The sequence below is a fragment of the Oncorhynchus masou genome, chromosome 8 (assembly GCF_036934945.1).
Source record: "Oncorhynchus masou masou isolate Uvic2021 chromosome 8, UVic_Omas_1.1, whole genome shotgun sequence".
NCBI classification, from domain to species: domain Eukaryota; kingdom Metazoa; phylum Chordata; class Actinopteri; order Salmoniformes; family Salmonidae; genus Oncorhynchus; species Oncorhynchus masou.
This window is the reverse complement of record NC_088219.1, coordinates 33,392,566-33,413,045: the sequence shown is the minus strand read 5'-3', so window position 1 is coordinate 33,413,045 and position 20,480 is coordinate 33,392,566. Positions and strand designations below refer to the sequence as shown.

The 20,480-nt window shown below is 43.8% G+C and overlaps 1 protein-coding gene across 3 annotated transcripts in view; it reads left to right on the top strand.

Annotated features, from left to right (window-relative positions):
- The window catches only part of LOC135544554 (collagen alpha-1(XI) chain-like), a 126,674-nt gene extending 107,664 nt beyond the window's left edge, over positions 1-19,010 (top strand). For 2 of the 3 annotated variants that reach the window (XM_064972251.1, XM_064972250.1), the window contains 17 exons: positions 70-123; positions 323-430; positions 3,512-3,565; positions 4,002-4,109; positions 4,325-4,378; positions 4,523-4,576; positions 4,724-4,939; positions 5,189-5,242; positions 5,444-5,497; positions 5,895-6,002; positions 6,260-6,349; positions 6,474-6,527; positions 6,771-7,035; positions 7,486-7,598; positions 12,315-12,383; positions 16,086-16,319; positions 16,439-19,010. In XM_064972251.1, the coding sequence (XP_064828323.1) occupies positions 70-123; positions 323-430; positions 3,512-3,565; positions 4,002-4,109; positions 4,325-4,378; positions 4,523-4,576; positions 4,724-4,939; positions 5,189-5,242; positions 5,444-5,497; positions 5,895-6,002; positions 6,260-6,349; positions 6,474-6,527; positions 6,771-7,035; positions 7,486-7,598; positions 12,315-12,383; positions 16,086-16,319; positions 16,439-16,585 (1,836 nt within the window). In that variant the 3' untranslated portion in view covers positions 16,586-19,010. Of the gene's footprint in view, positions 1-69; positions 124-322; positions 431-3,511; positions 3,566-4,001; positions 4,110-4,324; positions 4,379-4,522; positions 4,577-4,723; positions 4,940-5,188; positions 5,243-5,443; positions 5,498-5,894; positions 6,003-6,259; positions 6,350-6,473; positions 6,528-6,770; positions 7,036-7,485; positions 7,599-12,314; positions 12,384-12,457; positions 12,527-16,085; positions 16,320-16,438 lie in introns of all 3 variants that reach the window. The other variant, XM_064972252.1, reaches the window with a different exon arrangement.
- The last annotated feature ends 1,470 nt before the right edge of the window (positions 19,011-20,480 follow it).

Sequence of the window (20,480 nt, the reverse complement as noted above, 5' to 3'; positions counted from 1 at the left end):
TTTGGACCACAGCCCATAGGGCTCTGTTGTTGTGATTGTGACTGATGCCATTGTCTTGTCTGATTGCAGGGATTGCCTGGTCCCGGTGGCGAGAAGGGAGAAACCGGAGATGTTGGTCAGATGGTAAGATTTCCTAATATCCTCGTACAATATACCTATAGAGTTGAATGAAATAGAACGGAATACTAATGTACCGATATTGAGCGTAATTGTATGGATTGTACACAATGAATTTAGCACTGTCAGATGACTATATATATGATCATATTTTATTCCGATGTGGGTGTGATGACTCATCACTCCTTCTCTCCTTCCCTTCTAGGGTCCTCCCGGTCCCCCTGGCCCCAGAGGCCCCTCCGGACCCCCAGGAGCTGATGGCCCTCAGGGACCCCCTGGTGGTATTGGAAACCCTGGTGCTGTTGGAGTGAAGGTAAGGTCCCCCTGTTAATACACTTCACCTCAATGTACAACCCTTTCATAGTAGACTTAAAGAGCGATTGCGCTTAGAAATCAACTTTAAAAATAACCTATGTGGCATCGATATGAGTCAGAAACTTTCATTCTAGTTTCAAAATGTACTACAAAGCGTGAATATGATCATTTTGGTCATACAGTCAGTCTCATCCAAAACGGAGATTTGCGAGATTATATGAAGAAAAAAAAATATTTCACACAATGAAGGGTACAGTAACAGTTTTCCGTGGGTTGGTTTTATTTTAATCCTGCCCACATGCCCACAGCTGGGAACACCCAAGTAATCAGAGCGCACCTGCACGTGACCTGATCATAATGCCCATGGTCAATTCGATTTGACGTTAGATACTCCTATGGGACTAGTTTGGCACCATCAGTAAATTACATAATGTACATGGGAAAATATTTTGAAAAGGTCAATAGCTCTGAATTTAAATGACTTAAAAACCTCAAACCAACTATAAATTGTAGAAATGCATTTACAAATATTGAAAGCATTTAATGAGACACTTAACAGATGTGCAACATTCAAATATTGTCCCATTTACATTGTGTAATTTATTGACAGTCCCTAACTATACCCAGAGCTAGGCTATTCAAAGTCAGACCAACTTTGCCATGTTCGCACACCAGCCGGCTGAAGCTAATTGGCAAAATCATTTGGATAACACTTACAAACCTGCTAACGCAGACAAGAGACACCCAAATAAAACCCCACCCCGAAACCAACTCACGCCTGAATTCAGTCATGGCCGCTAGCATTTATTAATGAACCAAATCTAAGAGCCAAATCTAAAATGATGCCAAATCAGGAAGTGTGGCTTCCTACCACTTGGCTTAGACCTCTTGACCCCTTTGGGAGCATAGGGCATTCACCATGGCTCTTTGAGATATACATACATAACAGAGGACTCGGACAGTATTGGGATGCGTAGTTTTTACGTATCTGTTCCTGCAGAGAAAATGCCCAAGGTTTACATCAGTCCAGAGTGGATGGCAAGATCTATTTACCATGTTGCTGAACTCAAGAGACAAAAAGTGTCTCGTCTATCCGTGTGTAACTCTGGTTTAAAGTATCAACAGGACACAGATATGCTGACTGTGCAAGAGGTCCAACAATTGTCCGTTTGAGTTTCAGTACAACCTATATTGTAATTCAGATCACCACTCATTCACCTTTGCAAAGCTTCCGTCATCATTAATAGTTGATGCGGCTGTTTTAAAGCACTTTTTTTTAAATGGGAAAGGCTCATTTTCATTCTCAAGTGAAAGCGAGCAACACACGCACACACACACACACACACACACACACACACACACACACACACACACACACACACACACACACACACACACACACACACACACACACACACACACACACACACATAATCTTGTACAGCTAACCTTGTGGGACACACAATTCAGTCCCATTCAAAATCCAATTTTTCCTAACCCATACCCTTACTCTAACCTTAACCCAAAAACCTAAACTTAACCCAAGCTCCTAATCCTAAAACTAACCGTAGCCCCTAACCCTTAACATAATACACACACACACACACACACACACACACACACACACACACACACACACACACACACAGCCTAATGGTAGTCATCCTCAGCAGTATTATCGCTGGAGAGAGTAGAAGTGTGAATAAATTCTCCAAGCTACTGTACCTAAGACGCTGTGCTGCTGAGTGCATTATTAAAAACACCTCGTCGAAAATAAGCCTTGGCGTTAGGCTTGCCTTCGGGGGGGGGGTTACCGTCCGGTCTGCAAGCTCTCTGCACTACGACAGTGGCGTGAATTGTTTTTTTCTGGTCCAGTCGACGGGATGACCTTCCCCCTGGGAGCACACATCCACACCTTCCTCAAACAAAACCTTAGCTCACCGCAATCGCAATCCTTTCTCTGGCTGATCTGATCTGCGCTGTTCTGGCAGCTTTTATTGCAGGGGTTCGGCCAGGCCTGCTAACAGCAGTTTGGTGTGTTACGGATCATAGTGGTTGTCTTTTAGTCTTCTTTTCTCTCTCTATCTATCCCTCTATATTGCCCCCATCTCTCTCTCTCACACTATGGGGAATAAGGTGCAATTTTGGATAGAATCCCTATGTGGAGTCAGGCTTCCCAGAGAGCCAGATACACAGGGCTGTATAAAATCTTTAGAAATTGCTTAGGAGAGAATCTCTCCTGCCTTTAAACAGGTCTCTCTATCTGCTCTCTCTCTGCTGCCTGGGAGTGGATATCCTGACAGAAACAAGAACTCTTTGGGAAAGAGGCGAGATGCTTATTTATTTAGATTACGAATGGGTGGGTATGACCATACAGAGCTAGGTCTGTGGAGGAGGGAGAGAATAGGTATATTGTTGTACACTAGGCACAGCTTGGCTTGGCTCTGTGACATTTGATCCAAATAGACCAAGACAGGCACTTTGCTCTGTCTCTGGTTTCCCCATCCCGCAGACCAGGGTTACGTAAACATTGTCTCTAGGAACACGTGTGCTGGCAACGTTTATATCCCGATGGGGACAGTGACGACGGGGCTTATGTGACATTGAATAATGATAGGGCCTGAAGCCTGGGCCTTTTACCCAATAAGACAGGCAGGGAGGGAGGGAGAGTTGAGGATGCATGGAGACCAAGGAGGACCCAAAGTTCGCCCGCTCCTGGCCCAGCTCTGACTGGCTGTGATGGATTGAAACCTCTGGTGTCATCTCTTTCGGGTCCTGTGTGGCTCAGTCGGTAGAGCATGGCGCTTGCAACGCCAAGCGTCGTGGGTTCGATTCCCGCTGGGGCCACCCATATGTAAAAGTAGTGGCCCCAGCCGACTTGTAAGTCGCTTTGGACAAAAGAGTCTGCTAAATGGGATATATTATTATTATTATTTCTATCCCCAATTGGGGGTGACCAAGGACGTCAGTAAATATGACTTTTTTGAGTCGTTTTGGTTCACTGAACTGAATTGTTTTTATTTTCTTGTGTTCTCTCTCTCCCTCTCTCTCTCTCTGTCTCTCTCTTTCCGTCTCTCAGGGTGATTCAGGTGAAAACGGAGAGCCTGGTCTTCAGGGAGAACTTGGCGGACCTGTAAGAGAACCCGAAAGAACCTGCACACTACCATCATCATTCAACAGAACGACACTCTCACCGCAGCACTGCACTACACTACAACTGCCTCTCCACAGAAGAGAAAGAATTACACTGCTGCATACGCAATAATGGCCCGATTCATTCATGTATTACAACAGATAAAATGAGACTATTCCTCTGCTACTGAAACAATGACACAATTCGATACACAGTTCTGAAATGACAACTTCACCATTAGCGTAACCGTAGCTGAATCAATTCAATTTGAATTAAAACCATTATGAAAAGAAAGCCCGCCAACCACATGGAGTGTGATAAGCACACCCCTACTGTGCATTGACATAAACACATTATTGACACGCTAACACTGGTGACACACTAGTAAAAAAAAACAGTTAACACACTTGTTGACACACTGCCCCACCTGTCACAGGGCCCAAGGGGAGAGCGAGGAGAGAAGGGAGAGGGCGGTCCTGCTGGCTCTGCTGGACCCCCCGGCCCTAAAGGTCCTCCTGGAGACGACGGTCCTAAAGGAAGTCCTGTAAGTCCTGGTTACACGTCTCTGTAGAGTCGCATGTTACCCGTATTGCAGTTGAGTCCCATTACTGCCATGCGAATGTATTCCCCCAATGGGTGTTCTGGATTTGTGATGAGTTGTCAGTGGGAGGCAAGGTAAGAGGGATTCCCTTTATGTGTTAATAAATTAGCCCTAGAGTCACTCTGGATACTGAGCATTTTGTCTGATTTCATTTCCAGGGTCCAAGTGGTTTCCCTGGTGATCCTGGTCCCCCTGGCGAGATCGGACAGGCTGTAAGTCACTGAAATGTTACAATGACATTGTTTTGACCTCCAGTTCCCGTAACGCTTTGGTACCAATTGAAATAAAATAAAAAAAATCCCAAACTGTGCTCTATCCGTCCAACGTTACGCAACTTCTTTTTCTCCTCCTCCCAGGGTTTAGACGGTCCTCCTGGTGACAAGGGAGACGACGGAGAGGCTGGTCAACCTGTGAGTCTCGCCTAGCGCATTACTACACCCGTCCTAACGACAAAACGGGCATTAACAAACTCGAACGTGTCTCATATCTGAAGTTTCTCCAGTGACTTTTTTTGCTCTCATCCCGTAATGTGAACCTTATCCTTTCTCACCTCCTAGGGTTCCCCTGGACCCACCGGAGAGTCTGGTCCTTCTGGCCCACCAGGAAAGAGAGGCCCCCATGGAACAGTCGGACCCGAGGGCAGACAAGGAGAGAAGGGAGCCAAGGGAGAGTCTGGTCTGGAGGGCCCACAGGGAAAGACAGGCCCAGTTGGTCCTCAGGGAGCACCTGGCAAGCAAGGTTCGGAAGGTCTCAGAGGTATCCCTGGCCCAGTTGTGAGTACAGCATTATTTCATATTTTTACTTATTTGCGTCATAGCCATTACAGTTACTAGGGGCAGCAACTGTGGATGTCCATAACACACATAGATTAGCATAGTGACTGATCTAGTGATTAGCATAGTGACTGATCTACAAAAGCTATTGCTAAAAAAAAAAGCACACGCTATAGGCATGAGGTCATAATACCAATATTGTATGTGAAGGTCAGTGGGTTAAAGCTTTGACTCTCTGAATGTTTGCAGGGGGAACAAGGTCTTCCGGGTTCTTCAGGCCCTGACGGACCCCCTGGACCTATGGTGAGGACAGCCTAACCTCTCACCCTTGACCCTGGGTTGCTTGATGTCACAGGATTCACAGTACCTTGTCTTATTGGGCCAGACATGTAATATTATCTGTCCTCCGTCTCTACTCTTCTTCCTTCCTTCCGTCCCTCTCTACCCCTCTCCCATTATATTTCCATCTCTCTCTCTCTCTCTCTACTACTCTCTCCCTCGCAGGGTCCTCCAGGATTACCCGGTTTGAAGGGAGACTCTGGTATTAAGGGTGAAAAGGTGAGCCCCCTCTTTCAACACATTATTGACCACATGTTGTACACTATGCATATTACAGTGACATATTGACGTCAATACCTGTTGCATGCATGGCTGAATATCACATATGGGATTGATCTTCCACTGTTAATGAGGTTGATGTCTAATAGCCCACAGGGATACAAGTGAAACGTGTCGATATAGATGCTGTATAATGCATACCTTACACATTCACGTTAATGATGACTGACTGCTCTGTGTTCAAACCTATTGATTGTTTATCTGGTATCAGCTCCAGAGCAGTGAGTCATCACACTGATGATATAAGGTTGGCAGAGAGACAGACATGAGTAATTCGATGTTTGATTGACTATTGAAGTACATTTGTTGATCCGTATGTTTTTGACACTCTCCTCAGGGCCATCCTGGTCTTATCGGTTTGATCGGGCCCCCAGGTGAGCAGGGAGAAAAGGGTGACAGAGGTCTGCCAGGCCCCCAGGGAACATCAGGACCCAAAGGCGACAATGTGAGAACACCCCCAACTCAAATAACATGTAATATTTGAACAAGAAGGATACTCACGTACAAAACGTTATAGCAAGGCTCCAACTCAGCCTGACATTAGTTAACCTAATAGTTGCATGTTTTAGTTTGGTCAGGCATATAGTGGATCATATCAAGTCATTAAACAGTACCGTAAAATGTTTGATCACAAAATAATGACAATAAGGATACTTTTTTTTCACCCTCTCTCCTTCCTCACTTTCCTCCCTCTCTCTCCAGGGAATTGCTGGCCCCTCAGGTCCTCTTGGCCCCCTGGGACCCCCAGGATTACCTGGTCCTCCTGGACCTAAAGGAGCTAAGGGATCATCGGTAAGTGTCCCCAACCAACCACCATGTCCCTCTCTAAACCATGTCACACTGTCCCGTCTTAGCCATGTCCTCCTATACATAGAGGCTGTGTGTATGACGCTGTGTTGTGCTCTGTCTTCCTCAGGGTCAAACTGGTCCCAAGGGAGAGACTGGTGTTCCTGGACAACCAGGGCCTCCTGTAAGTTGTCGCCACGATTGTGTGACGTCATTACATATTGTTGTTTTATAGTTCCATATGTTGTATGTGTTACTTTACGGAAACTATATGCACAATTCTTCATTGAGTAAACTGAACTTTGCTATATGACGGTTTAGAATAGAATACAATAGTATGCTCCCACTTAAAACCACTCTCTTCTTCCACTCTTGTCACCTCCTTCCCTCCTCCTCTCCCCCCCTCTCTCCTTCTCCACCTCCACAGGGTCCTCCCGGTGATGTCATCCACCCACTGCCCATGCAGTCGAATTCCAAGAGGAGCCGCAGGAACATAGACGCCAGCCAGATGATGGACGAGGCCAACGCCGATGCCAACTACAAGGACTACGACGACGGCATGGAGGAGATCTTCGGATCCCTCAACTCCCTCAAGCTGGAGATCGAGCAGATGAAGCACCCGCTGGGAACGCAGAGCAACCCTGCCCGCACCTGCAAGGACCTGCAACTCTGCCACCCCGACTTCCCCGATGGTGGGCATGGAAAATCTGAAATTCCAAATCTGACGTGCTCTGATTGTGTTCTGTTAATGCATGACGTTAATAAGTCTTTGGGTGATATAGCCCAGGAGTAATCCGACTTTGTATGAAAAAGACGCCCAGAGCACGTTGTCAAGCATCTATCTTAGACAAGTGTGTAGGATGTCAATGCCAAGGGTCAAGTGTCATTATAGTGGACTTAAGTGGGATAGAGAAATAGGATTAGCCATTAAGAATTTCTTTGATGATATTTCCTGTCGTCGCAGTGTAAGTGGGCTAAAGAGTATGCCCTCTCTTGAAGGCTAAATCATGCTCATTTAAACATTGAATGACCTCTGATGAAAACGTTTCTAATTGTTAAGGTTCCATCCTTTCCCCCCTCGCCTTCCCTCTTTGCCTTTTTCTCCCTCACCCCTCCCACTCCCTATTTTTGGTCGTTTTCAGGTGAATACTGGATCGACCCCAACCAGGGTTGCTCGAGGGACTCGTTCAAGGTCCACTGTAATTTCACAGCAGGAGGAGAGAGCTGCATCTACCCTGACAAGAAGTCTGAAGGGGTAAGTCATGGTGCTTTTACATACAGAACTGGTCAAATGGTCACATTTTGAGAGCCAGTAATAGAAATTCAATGGGAGAACATGCTTAAAATGAATGCTTACACATTTTAAAGGTTTTAGTTGATATGAGGGAAATACACATTATTAAAAGCAGGAATGATGGCCTCCTGAGTGGTGCAGTGCTAGCTGTGTCACTAGAGATCCTGGTTCAAGTCCAGGCTCTGTTGCAGCCTGCCGCGACTGGGAGACCCACGGGGCAGCGCACAATTGGCCCAGTGTCGGCCGGGTTAGGGGAGGGTTTAGCCGGCAGGGATGTTCTTGTCCCATCGCGCACTAGCGACTCCTGTGGCGGGCCGGGCGCAGTGCTTGTTGACACGGTCGCCAGGTGTACGTTTCCTCTGACACATTGGTGCGGCTGGTTTCCGGGTTAAGTGGGCATTGTGTCAAGAAGCGGTGCGCCTTGGCTGGGTTGGGTTTTGGAGGACGCACGGCTCTCGACCTTCGCCTCTCCCGAGTCAGTACGGGAGTTGCAGCGATGAGACAAGACTGTAACTACCAATTGGATACCACGGAATTGTGGAGAAAAAGGGGTAAAAAAAATACAAATAAAAGCTGGCATGATGATATTTCTGGTTGATTGAAATAGTGTGTTTAATTTGTGTTGTATCTACAATGTAGATGTGTATGATGTGAATGTAATTGTTCTTCTTCCCAGAGCCCAGGCAAACTACCTTGCATATAAATCATATATACCTCTTTTTTGACAGTACTGCATAATCATATAACACCTCCTCCTGTGCCTACACACATCATGTTTCATCATTATCTTACTGGCATGGGTGTAATATCAAGAGGATCCTCCAAGCCCCTAGGGGGCAGTCACTCCCACGTAAGATGCTTGGTGTTGCACACTGCTGACGTCATGAGTTCAATGAATATATTTGGGGCAGTCACTCACTGTCAACGGAGAGTGAACAATTCACACACATGCACGCACCATCAGACACCGGTGTATAAACACATCCGTTTTGCCATGCCATCCTCTAGTTAAGTGTCAGTAGCTTAGTGTTGCGCCTGGCCCAAACTCTTGTAATAGGTTAAGGCAGGTTACAGGCACCCAGAGAGGATTCTGCTGGATTATTATGCATGGAGAACAGGAGAGGAGATGAGATATGAGGAGGAGCGGAGAAGTAAAACACAGGAAAGTTTGTCAGTGACAGGTCAGGGAGATCTGTAATGGCTTCCTGCTACAGGACATGTTAACAATTTTCCTGGCACGCTGAGGCACAGAGGAGCAGGAGTTTGCATAAGTTCAGAATAATGAACCTGCCTTTTGATAGCCAGGGAGAGCGATGGGCCAGTGGGATGGTTTCGTTGGTGTAGAGTGGAGAGAGAGAGAGAGGACATATGAGCAGAGGCCCTGACATTGACATACACACATGTGGGCACCTGCGCATGCACACACACACCGTCTCTCTCTCCTTCACTGCTCGCCTGAGACACTATATCCCTAGATAGATAGATAGATAGATAGGATAGCAGAGGGGGAAATCTCAAATCAAAGTTAATTTTTTTTTGTTTTTTTGCGTGAACAAGCGTGGACACGCTGGAATTTGAATGCACTGTAGTGAATAAGAGAAAATGCACTTCAAATTTGAAAGCAAGTCTATTTTCCTTGCGTCTACGCGAAGCAATGCTGGTAAAGTGAGCGGATAAATAGCCAGAAAATAAACTTTCTGAATTGTTATGTCTGGAATTGTGACACACACACACATATATATATATATATATATATAACTCAGCAAAAAAAGTAACGGCCCTTTTTCAGGACCCTGTCATTCAAAGATAATTTGTAAAATTCCAAATAACTTCACAGATCTTCATTGTACAGGGTTTAAACACTGTTTCCCATAAACAATTAATGAACATGCACCTGTGGAACGGTGACACTAACAGCTTACAGACGGTAGGCAATTAAGGTCACAGTTATGAAAACTTAGGACACTAAAGAGGCCTTTCTACTGACACCGAACAACACCAAAAGAAAGATGATCCCTGCTCATCTGCGTGAATGTGCCTTAGGCATGCTGCAAGGAGGCATCAGGACTGCAGATGTGGACAGAGCATAAATTGCAATGTCCGTACTCTGAGACGCCTAAGACCGCACTACAGGGAGACATGATGGACAGCTGATCGTCCTCGCAGTGGTAGACCAAGTGCAACAACACATGCACAGGATTGATACATCCGAACATCACACCTGCAGGACAGGTACAGGATGGCAACAACAACTGCCCGAGTTACACCAGGAACGCACAATCCCTCCATTAGTGCTCAGACTGTCCGCAATAGTCTTGAGAGAGGCTGGACTGAGGGCTTGTAGGCCTGTTGTAAGGCAGGTCCTCACCAGACATCACTGGAAACAACGTCGCCTATGGGCACAAACCCACCGTCGCTGGACCAGACAGGACTGGCAAAAAGTGCAAGTCACGATATTGTCTCACCAGGGGTGATGGTCGGATTCGCATTTATCGTCGAAGGAATGAGCGTTACACTGAGGCCTGTACACTGGTGAGGGATCTATTTGGAGGTGGAGGGTCCATCATGGTCTTTGTGTCACATCACCATCGGACTGAGCTTGTTGTCATTGCAGGCAATCTCAACGCTGTGCGTAACAAGGAAGACATCCTCCTCCCTCAGGTGGTACCCTTCCTGCAGGCGCATCCTGACATGACCCTCCAGCATGACAATGCCACCAGCCATACTGCTTGTTCTGTGACTGATTTCCTTGCAAGACAGGAATGTCAGTGTTCTGCCATGGCCATCGAAGAGCCCGGATCTCAATCCCATTGAGCACGTCTGGGACCTGTTGGATCGGAGGGTGAGGGCTAGGGCCATTCCCCCCAGAAATGTCTGGGAACTTGCAGGTGCCTTGGTGGAAGAGTGGGGTAACATCTCACAGCAAGAACTGGCAAATCTGGTGCAGTCCATGAGGAGGAGATGCACAACAGTACTTAATGCAGCTGGTGGCCACACCAGATACGGACTATTACTCTTGTTCAGGGACACATTATTCAATTTATGTTAGTCACATGTCTGTGGAACTTGTTCAGTTTATGTCTGTTGTTGAATCTTGTTATGTTCATACAAATATTTACACATGTTAAGTTTGCTGAGAGGACGTTACTTTTTTTGCTGAGTTTAAATATATATATATATTCATATAGTTAATGGCCTATTTAGTGTTGATAAGTTTAACTGCCAGTGCCAATAATTGGCCTACGTATTTGAAAACAATAACATTATCCCTACCTTTGTTGATTTAGAGCACAGGCATATAGCCTAGGCATGCTACGGCTGGGGAACTCGACAAACTCCGTTCAAGAGAGAACGAGACCAGCTGAATTCTTTATAAACTGCTAGGGTGTATTAGCTACGACTCCCCTCACATTCGTGAGCCAACATAACAGGAGGCAGCTACGGTGGCTCCCGTAGGACATATGAGGTGAGTCAAAAGGAACAGAACAATGATTCACAAGGTCTACATAGCGAAGATAACAAATACAACTGTTTATTATGGAATATCATGACAATTAAGTTGACATACGCTATGCAGTGTATGTGAATTCAAGCTCTACTCTCGCACGCAAATTGTGACACCATTGACGGTTTCCGTTTTAGAAGTAGAGGGTATCAGTTCTCTCCCCCAGTGTGCCGTCCTCTGGTGCCCGCGCCGAATTGAAGGTGCCTTTCAAAACAGCATGGTGTGTGTTTAATGTATGCTGTCTCCCAGCGTTAATTGATCTCCAGCTGAACATTCATGAACACATTAAGGCGTTGATGACAAGCCTTGTATAAACCCTGCATCAGACTCATCTAGCTCATTACTGAGCTAGCCATAATATTCAAATGATTGTTGTTTGAATAAGTCCATCACACTGGAGTACTACTGGCCATTTAGTCTGATACAGATCTTAATGGGGAAAAAACAAAGATAATTATTGGTGGTTATAAAGAACCAAAAGCTGAACAGAATTTTTAAAAATAATAATAATTCTAGACGTTTTACAGCTTTTAAATTGAAAGGTGACTTATTGTTGGCTCTACAGTGCAAGCTTAACTGGCTTTAAATGAAAACCATAAAAACAAGCCACCTACTTGTCTCATCATACAGCAGAAGCTTAAACCATAAAGTATAGTCACTTCTGTATGGTTGTAGAGCAAAACACTTAGCAGAAGGGAAAATGGGGCATCTGTAAGGCTTTCCCTTGGAGGCTAACGACTGCATCCGAAATGGCACCTTTATTGCCTTGATAGTGCACTACCCTGGTAATGCACTAACCTGGTAATGCACTATAAAGGGAATAGGGTGTCATTTGAGATGCAGCCAATGTCTCCTAACTAATCACTGTGTACTCATTAATATATTATCAGTAATTAGCTGCCAGACAATGTTTATACAAAATGCCATAATGGCTTTTACTAAGCCTCAGGTCTTTTACACTGTTCTGGGCTGTTCGGTGTCACCCGATACTTCTGCAGGTCTGGCAGACGCTACGGAGAGCCAAGGAAACGAGGGAGGGGTGGAGGGGACGAATGAGGGATGAAGGATTTCTTTTTTTCAGGAGGCTGTTCTTACTGTTTTTCTTTCTTTTAACCTTCATTTTTTCTCCTCCTCCTCCTCTTCCCCCCTGTTTCGCTCCCTCCGTACCCCAGACTAGGCTCACATCCTGGGTAAAGGAGATCCCTGGCTCCTGGTTCAGTGAATTCAAACGTGGTAAACTGGTAAGCCCCCCTGACGCCCCCCTTCCCCCCGTCCCCTTCCCTTTTTCCTGAACAGCTCATCTCATATTTTACAGAGCAAAATGGCAAAATGGCCCAAAGACTCCCCAGGCTCTTGGTATAGTCGCTACAAGCGAGGTTCCATGGTAAGTGGCACGCCCGCAGGTCTCTGGAGGCCCAGCAAGAGTGACTCCTTGCTGGGTCTCTGAGGGCCTAAGGGCCCTGCATGGTTCTAGGTTCTGGTTCTGGTACTGGTCAGTACTGGTTCTGCATGGATCCTGTACTGGTTGGTACTCGTCTCTGACTGGCACTCTGGCTTGTGGTTGTGGCGACACTGCTCTGCATGGTTCAGCATGATCAAGCTCAGCTCACCTTCAGTAAGACACAGCTGTAGGTGAAGGCTCCTCCCAGAATAGAGGGAGACAGAGTTGGTGGAGCAGACACACACACAGACATTCTTTACCATGGCAACTGGTAGAAACGTCAATAGAAACGTCAATAGAAAAAGGTAAGTGTAGTACAAAAAGTCGTTGACTGTTGCCATGGAAAGATATGACTGTAAATGCATCCACTCAACCTGACTACCTCTGAAGTTGGAGAGCGTCACCTAGAAGTGACTGAGTGCCTTGACAGTCTCCCAGTTAGACACACGTTTTACATTTAAACACAGTAACAACAACTACTCCTATTGACCTCTGCATTTTCCAGTTGACTCAGATGCATACTCTATATATACATACCTATTCATAAATAGGTATGCATCTATAGTGAAAGCTACTCACAGGAGAGTGATTGGAAACCATTTTGTTCCTGCTACACTCCTTTCACACACTCACTTCCTCATTCACTTCCTCATTCACTCTCACATCAGGATTACGGTAGGCAACAACACAGATTCAATGTGAACAGGTGAACAAAGGTCAGTCACTCAGTCACTCTCCCAGGGGCTTTTGGGTACTCTGCCACTTTTGACTTGCGGCTGTGGTGAAGAGGTAATGTTTCCATGGCGATGTAGCGCAGGTTCTACACGCTGATTCTGCGGGGGGGGGGGCAGACAGGAGCAGGGGAGGACCTACCGAGATCCTCTCTGAGTACTTGGACACTCACAAAGGTGAGGGGTACTACTCCCTTTAGGAGCCACTGATGAACAGACACTCATACTAGACATAATGGACATAGTTATCATCCAAACTCCCTATATGGCCACCTTGTGAGTACTTGAACATATATATAAACGCAATATGCATCAATTTCAAAGATTTTACTGAGTTACAGTTCATATAAGGAAATTAGTCATAAATAAATGAGGCCCTAATCGATGGATTTCACATGACTGGGCAGTGGCGGAGCCATGGGTGGGCCTACGCCCTCCACCCACTGGAGAGCCAGGCCTAGCCAATCAGAATTAGTTTTCCCCCACAGAAAAAGGCTTCATTACAGACATAAATACTCCTCAGTTTCATCAGCTGTCCGGGTGGCTGGTCTCAGATGATCCTGCAGGTGAAGAAGCCAGCACAAGTTGCACCTGTGTAATTTGACCTTTATTTAACTAGGCGAGCCAATTAAGAACAAATTCTTATTTACAAAGACAGTCTACCCTGGCCAAACCTGGATGACACTGGGCCAATTGTGCGTCACCCTATGGGACTCCCAATCACAGCCGGTTGTGATACAGTCTGGAACCAGGGTCTGTAGTCACATCTCGTAGTACTGAGATGCAGTGCCTTAAACCGCTGTGCCACTCGGGAGCCCACCCAGTGATCATGCTGTTTATTCAGCTTCTTGATATACCACCCCCGTCAAGTGGATGGATTATCTTGCCAAAGGAGAAATGATCCCTAAAAGGGATGTAAACAAATTTGTACACAAAATGTGAGAGAAATAAGTGTTTTGTTCATATGGAACATTTCTGGGATTGTTTATTTCAGCTCATGAAACATGGGACCAACACTTTACATGTTGCGTTTATATTTTTATTCAGTATACAACATGTACATAGGATTTGATTACTTCCTTCGCATGGTAATTTGTAATGTCCATTGTTGTCCAGTTTGTATTTGTGTGAGAATATTTATACACACACACACAAAACACACACATCAGTGGCTCCCTTCTCCTACTGCATGACATGGGCGTTGCATGCGCTTGGCTCTTGGTCTCAGTCAGTCCTGTTTGTCTGAAAGAAGAAGAGAACCCTGTGGAACTGATGGTGGAACACTGCTGGTTGGTATGGAAACGGATCTCCACCGTAATAGTTCAGTGGCATCACACCAAAGACTGATGTTACCACGTGTTACCTGACAGATCATCAGTCGCTATTAGTAACCACTAGAGCCAAACTACATGTGTTTAGTATTCCCATAAACAAGGCGAATTAGGCAAACTCTACATTTCACAACAACCGATTTAACTAAAGCATTATTCATTTCATTAAGACAATTATGTTTGTGCATAATGTTTTATATTTCCTAATGAGCTGGTTTCAAAAACAGAGAATGTCCATTTCCTTAATAAAAGCTCAAATGTTTAATTGCGGATACAGGGGCTTCTCGATTGAGAGTTATCGTCACTTGTTCATTGCTTGTCGACTGCTATTCCTACAGAACCATTGTAATCTTTCAGCAGAGAATAAGTCAGTCCGTATCTAAGGCCCCAGAGCCTGTGGATTAGAGCTCATGTTGGAACCCCTGTCTGCCTTGCTGTTTCACATGACACGAGCTTACTCCTAGAGCCCCAGACAGTCAGACAGAGCCCATAATACAGCAACCCTCTCCATCCCTCCCAAAAGTGGGTGACGATGGCCCTTATAGTTCACTCTAAAGGAAGTAACTGGGATACCAACCTTTGATATATATACCCCCCACACCTGATTATGTCGTCTGAGGAATTGAGACGATGTCCTACTCCTGTAGCGCCACTGTGAATTATGGGTAATGAAGCGTAACATGCTTTCTGGAGACGCGCCGGACGTTGTTGATCTCCTTAACCATAACCCCCCCCCCCCTCTCTCCCCGAGCAGCAGTGAAATATGGGACGAATGCGCGTCGCGATCTAATTGACATCCACAATTCTGTTAGACCAGCGGGTAGCATCGGAGATGCAAGGAATGTTGACCTGTTTGAGTGACGTTGTGTCACCAACAAAGGGCTGCTGCAGACACCTGCAGTTGTTAAAGGCTGCTGTCTGCAAACGATGACGACGACACTCATTTTACATTTGGCAAACGCTCTTATCCAGAGCAACTTACAGTTAGTGCATTCATCTTAAGATAGCTAGGTGAGACAACCACATATCACAGTCCAAGCAAGTACAATGTCAGTGCTAGTAGGAAAAGACAAGTGCAAGGGTTATGTATCCATTTCTTTTTAAGACACTTTTGCAGTAGCTGTCGAAAATTAGATTTCACTGATAAAAAATAAACCCAAACGAGACACCTCACAGTACATGAGAACAGTGATGTGTAGACTTCAGTGTTCTTGTTAGAGAATATACAGTAAAGCAACATTGTGTCTGAAATGGCACCCTATTCCATAAATAATGCACTACTTTGGATCAGCTCACTGCTCAAAAGTAATGCACTATTTAGGGAATAGGGTGCCATTTCAGATGCACACAAGCACCAATAGTATGTATGTATAGTGTCTGTATTAGTCCCCAGTGTCTGTTCTGGCCTAGACCCTTTATCCCCTCTCCCTCCATCTGTAGCTCTCCTACGTGGACGCTGAGGGCAACCCCATAGGCGTGGTCCAGATGACTTTCCTGCGGCTGCTTAGCGCAGCCGCCCGCCAGAACCTGACCTACAACTGCTACCAATCGGTGGCCTGGCACGACCAGGATGGGGACTCGTACGACAAGGCCATCCGCTTCCTGGGGTCCAATGATGAGGAGATGTCCTACGACAATAACCCCTACATCAGAGCCGTGGTGGACGGCTGTGCGGTGAGTGGCTAGAAGTTTGTGTGTGTCTTGGGGGTGTGTGTAAGGGTAAGGATATGTGTGGGTGAGATGTTCTTAGCACCGAAGCACTTTCTCACAATGTCCCTCTCTCTGTTTTCCAGTTGAAAAAGGGCTATGAAAAGACAGTACTTGAGATCAACACACCAAAGGTGGAACAGGTGCCTTTTGTTGACATAATGTTCAATGATTTCGGCGGAGCCACGCAGAAGTTTGGATTCGAAGTGGGTCCTGTCTGTTTCATCGGCTAAGACTGTTTACTGAACAAAATGGAGAAAATAAACAGCATATTTGTTTTGTCAAAAACAAAACACATGAAATGAATAGGACAATTTTTATTTGTGTAAAACATTCTGTGTTCAATAGCAACAAGTATGAATAAAATACAAAAATTCAAGATGAGAATACTAGAATACATTTCTGTAGGATTTCGTGAGAAATAATTAAAAGAAAGAGCAACCTTGCAACCTCAGTGTGCCTTCTCTATCACATGCAAGTTTTGAAACTGGATAAATTAGATACTACCGACCCCTATCTTCACCCCTGACCCGTATCTCTGACCCGAAACCTCCACCCGCTCCCAGTGCACTTGATGTAGATCCAGTCTGCCTGTCCAACGCACCCGAGGCAAACCTTTACCTGGAATTCCACTGGGTTCAGAAGATTGCCATGGACTCCATCCCATTCAGCAGTTTGCTTCATTGTTTTGTTTTGATCTCTGTTTTTATTATTTTTTAAATCTCCCTCTTATCTCCCGCTTTGAATATTTTATTAATTGGTTCATTCATTCGCTCATTCATTCATTTCTAAAAAGCTTTGTTTTGTGCATAATTGTCTCGCCGTTCTTCTAAATGGAGCTTATATATATAAATATATATAAATATTTTTTTTATGTTTGTAAGTACTTACTTTCTGTATATTTTTCCAGGTAATGTTGATTGACTCTGGCTTCAAAACGTGCATGTGACCTTTTAGGAGATGATGGTTATTGGAATACATCAAATTTGCAGATACTGAAGTGAGGAATTGAATGTGTAAATTGGAGAATAGATGAGGAATGCTTGTCTTGTTGCTGGTTGTGAAGCACACCTAATTGTAATTTAAGAACCGAATGAAAATAAAAGTTGGAGAAAAAAAAACTCTGCATTACTATATGAGAGTTGATTTGTAGAAAACAAAATGTGTCAAGAAAAAAAAATACACAAAAACATTCCTCCTCTCCTTGTGTCGTCCTGAACGAAGTGCCTATTTTGGTGGCATTTGGAGATTTTATTAACTTAATCAACCGTCTTTTTTACATCATTTTTCACCCAATACTTCACTATCTCTGACCTATCAACCTATATATGCAACGTGACATGTCACATTTCAATGAAGCACAGGAAATCAAGACTTAGGTGCTATTTTCTCTCTGTGGTGCTATGATATTTTCTAGTTTGTTATTTTGAAAGTACAGTCATCGGATGTTGGTGATGTTAACCTGTCACCATGACTACCCTTTCTGCCTCTGACCCTCTTAGCCATTACCTCTGGCCAAATAACATCTTCACTGCATTCTTATTTATGTCCAGGGGTGTTTTAATGCATGCCAGTTTGCTTCATATTCATTCATAGATCAATGCAGTATATTATTTGATGTACTTCTCTGCTTCCAAGGCCCACTTAGTAACTACTCTACCCGTGTCTGATCATACTGCAATTTACTTAGAATGTGTTAATTGAAATAAGATTGTACTCGAATGCCAAATGTGGGTCTAATTTATCTAACTTTCTTAGATGTCTTTAAAAAGGAAAGAAAGTAGAAGCGATACTGCAATGTTTCCATATCATGGTTCCAAGACTTGGTGCATTTTGTGGATGGATCTCAGTGATTGGTGTTATGTGTAATGGATCATCTTTTTCCACTTCGTCAGGCTTTTCCATGCTTTCCTTTTTCAGGGGTGGGGTGGAGGTGACTGGTTTGGTACCTGAAATCCTCAACTCTCTTACCAAAGGTTTTGTTTATACATAGCTTTAAGTTTCTAGAGGGCCAAGAATCGATTACATAGTTTGAAATCCACTATTGTTTTAAAAATGTGACATAATTTTCAAATGATGATTAGAATCAGATGTATAATATATAAAAGAAACACATCTAAAAATAAAAAATTATGAATTAATAAAAAAGGACAAAAGTAGTTTATTGTTCATCAGATTAGCCAGTTTAAAGGAAGAAAAGCCAGATGAAAAGCTTGTTTTGTATTTACCTGTTGGTTTACTTCCTTTAGCCCCTAGTTATCCCCTTTGTACAAACTATGCACTCTGCCTGCTTTTTACCACTACAACATCATCACTTTTTACTGTCCTGCAAAAGTAGCTTGATTTTTGTTAAGTTTGACCGTTTTTACCTTCTAGATATGTGACTTGAAACATTTCTGTTAAAATAGCTGAATACACTTATTGATAATCGTTTTAAAATTTTAATTTCGATAAATCATGCCAAATTTACAATTTTTGCTCTCAATACAAAGACAAAACAATTTTGTAAATTTTCAGAACCAGCAGTCAATAGTTTTTTGTTTTTGTTTTTTTTGTTTTACATTTGTCTGTTCATTCATTTGTTTTTACGGTCTTGTCAAACCTGTGTAAGAGAGGATAGGAGATGGTGTTTTTGTCAATAAATTCAAGTTTACTGTGGCCACCCACTCTTGTATGTCTTTTGAAGCATTAAAACCTATCTGTATGCATGAAATTGTAAGGTTTTCTTCTCTTGTTGTTATACTTTAGAAAGTCATGATCTCCAACCCACTTTTTTTATAGAAAAATACGTACATTTGCAAAAATCTATGCTAAATTGAAAAAGGTAATGTCCATAATTGTGAAGTGTAGAGAGAATGCTAATATTGTAATTCTCTACCTAAAGCCAATGTTCATTTGTAGGATATGTATTACATTATTGAAAAAATACATGTAAATTGATACCATAGTGTTACTGGAAGGCCCCCTCTTTATCTCAGAAGCAGAGATGAACTGTTAATTGATTTTTAGTCAATATTTGCCACTTGGGTTATGGTAGCCTACCCTGATCCAAAACTCCAGATAAATGGGATTTGGAGAAAATAAATTAATGTTTTCTCATTATTTTACAGATTGACTTTCATCAACTCTGCGTACAGAGTTAGATGGTGAATATTTAAAGTTTTTAGCAATAGCTGTTGATTTTAGAATCCACAGTTAAGGCTCTTTTCAGTCCGTAGCGCTGAAGGACATTTATACCGCGATTGAAAATGAAAGGCAATGTTCTCGCGGTCACGGAGACTGCATTCATGGTAATAGCTATACATGTCGGCTCATCGGAAATGTCCTTAATATTTTTGCACGGATCTTCCACAATACTTCGACAATACTGATTGAATCCAGCCCTTAGAATAAGTTCTTGCAAAGCAAACCATGTTTATAGTAAGTGAAGTTCCACCATTTCTAAAATCCTTCTTCTGGCAATCTAATTACTTCTGAAAATCTTTGCTGTCTTAATGTGTTCCACCACCTTCACCCCTCATTAGAATGCATTTGCATACACACACACATACAGTATGCAAAGGCTTCCAGGGACGTACTGTAGCTGGAGTGCACATGATATGTTTCTGCATGCATATTTGATGCAGTGTTTACAGGGTGGATGTATATGCATGCATAATACTGTATCTTCAGGAGACATACTGATGCTGGGTAAGCAAATAGAGTTTCAAACAGAACGACATGCAGAGTTACTCACTCATCATCTCTTCATAGGCCTGGTGCTTAACTTTGAATTTGCTTTGGCTTTCCATTTAGGTTGTTGGTCTTTCAGCTTTCTTACAGGTTCTTAAAAAACGTTATTAAAAACGGTGTATTCCATTTAATCCTTAAGACTCTTATTGACGCACCCGTGCGTGCGTCAACCTGAGTAACATAATACAAAAATCCCCAGCAAAATGTGTCAGTTTACTTCTGTTTGTAACGTCAGCTTTTGTCTGTAGTGTCCAAACCGTTTGGGCTACAAACTAGAGGGGTGACTCTCACGATCACGGTGGTTTTGCTCTACAGCCCCCACAAGTGTCACAGGACTCATCTGGATGCACAATTACGAATGAATGGAAGTATGGTGTTTTCGTGCCAAAAAAAATA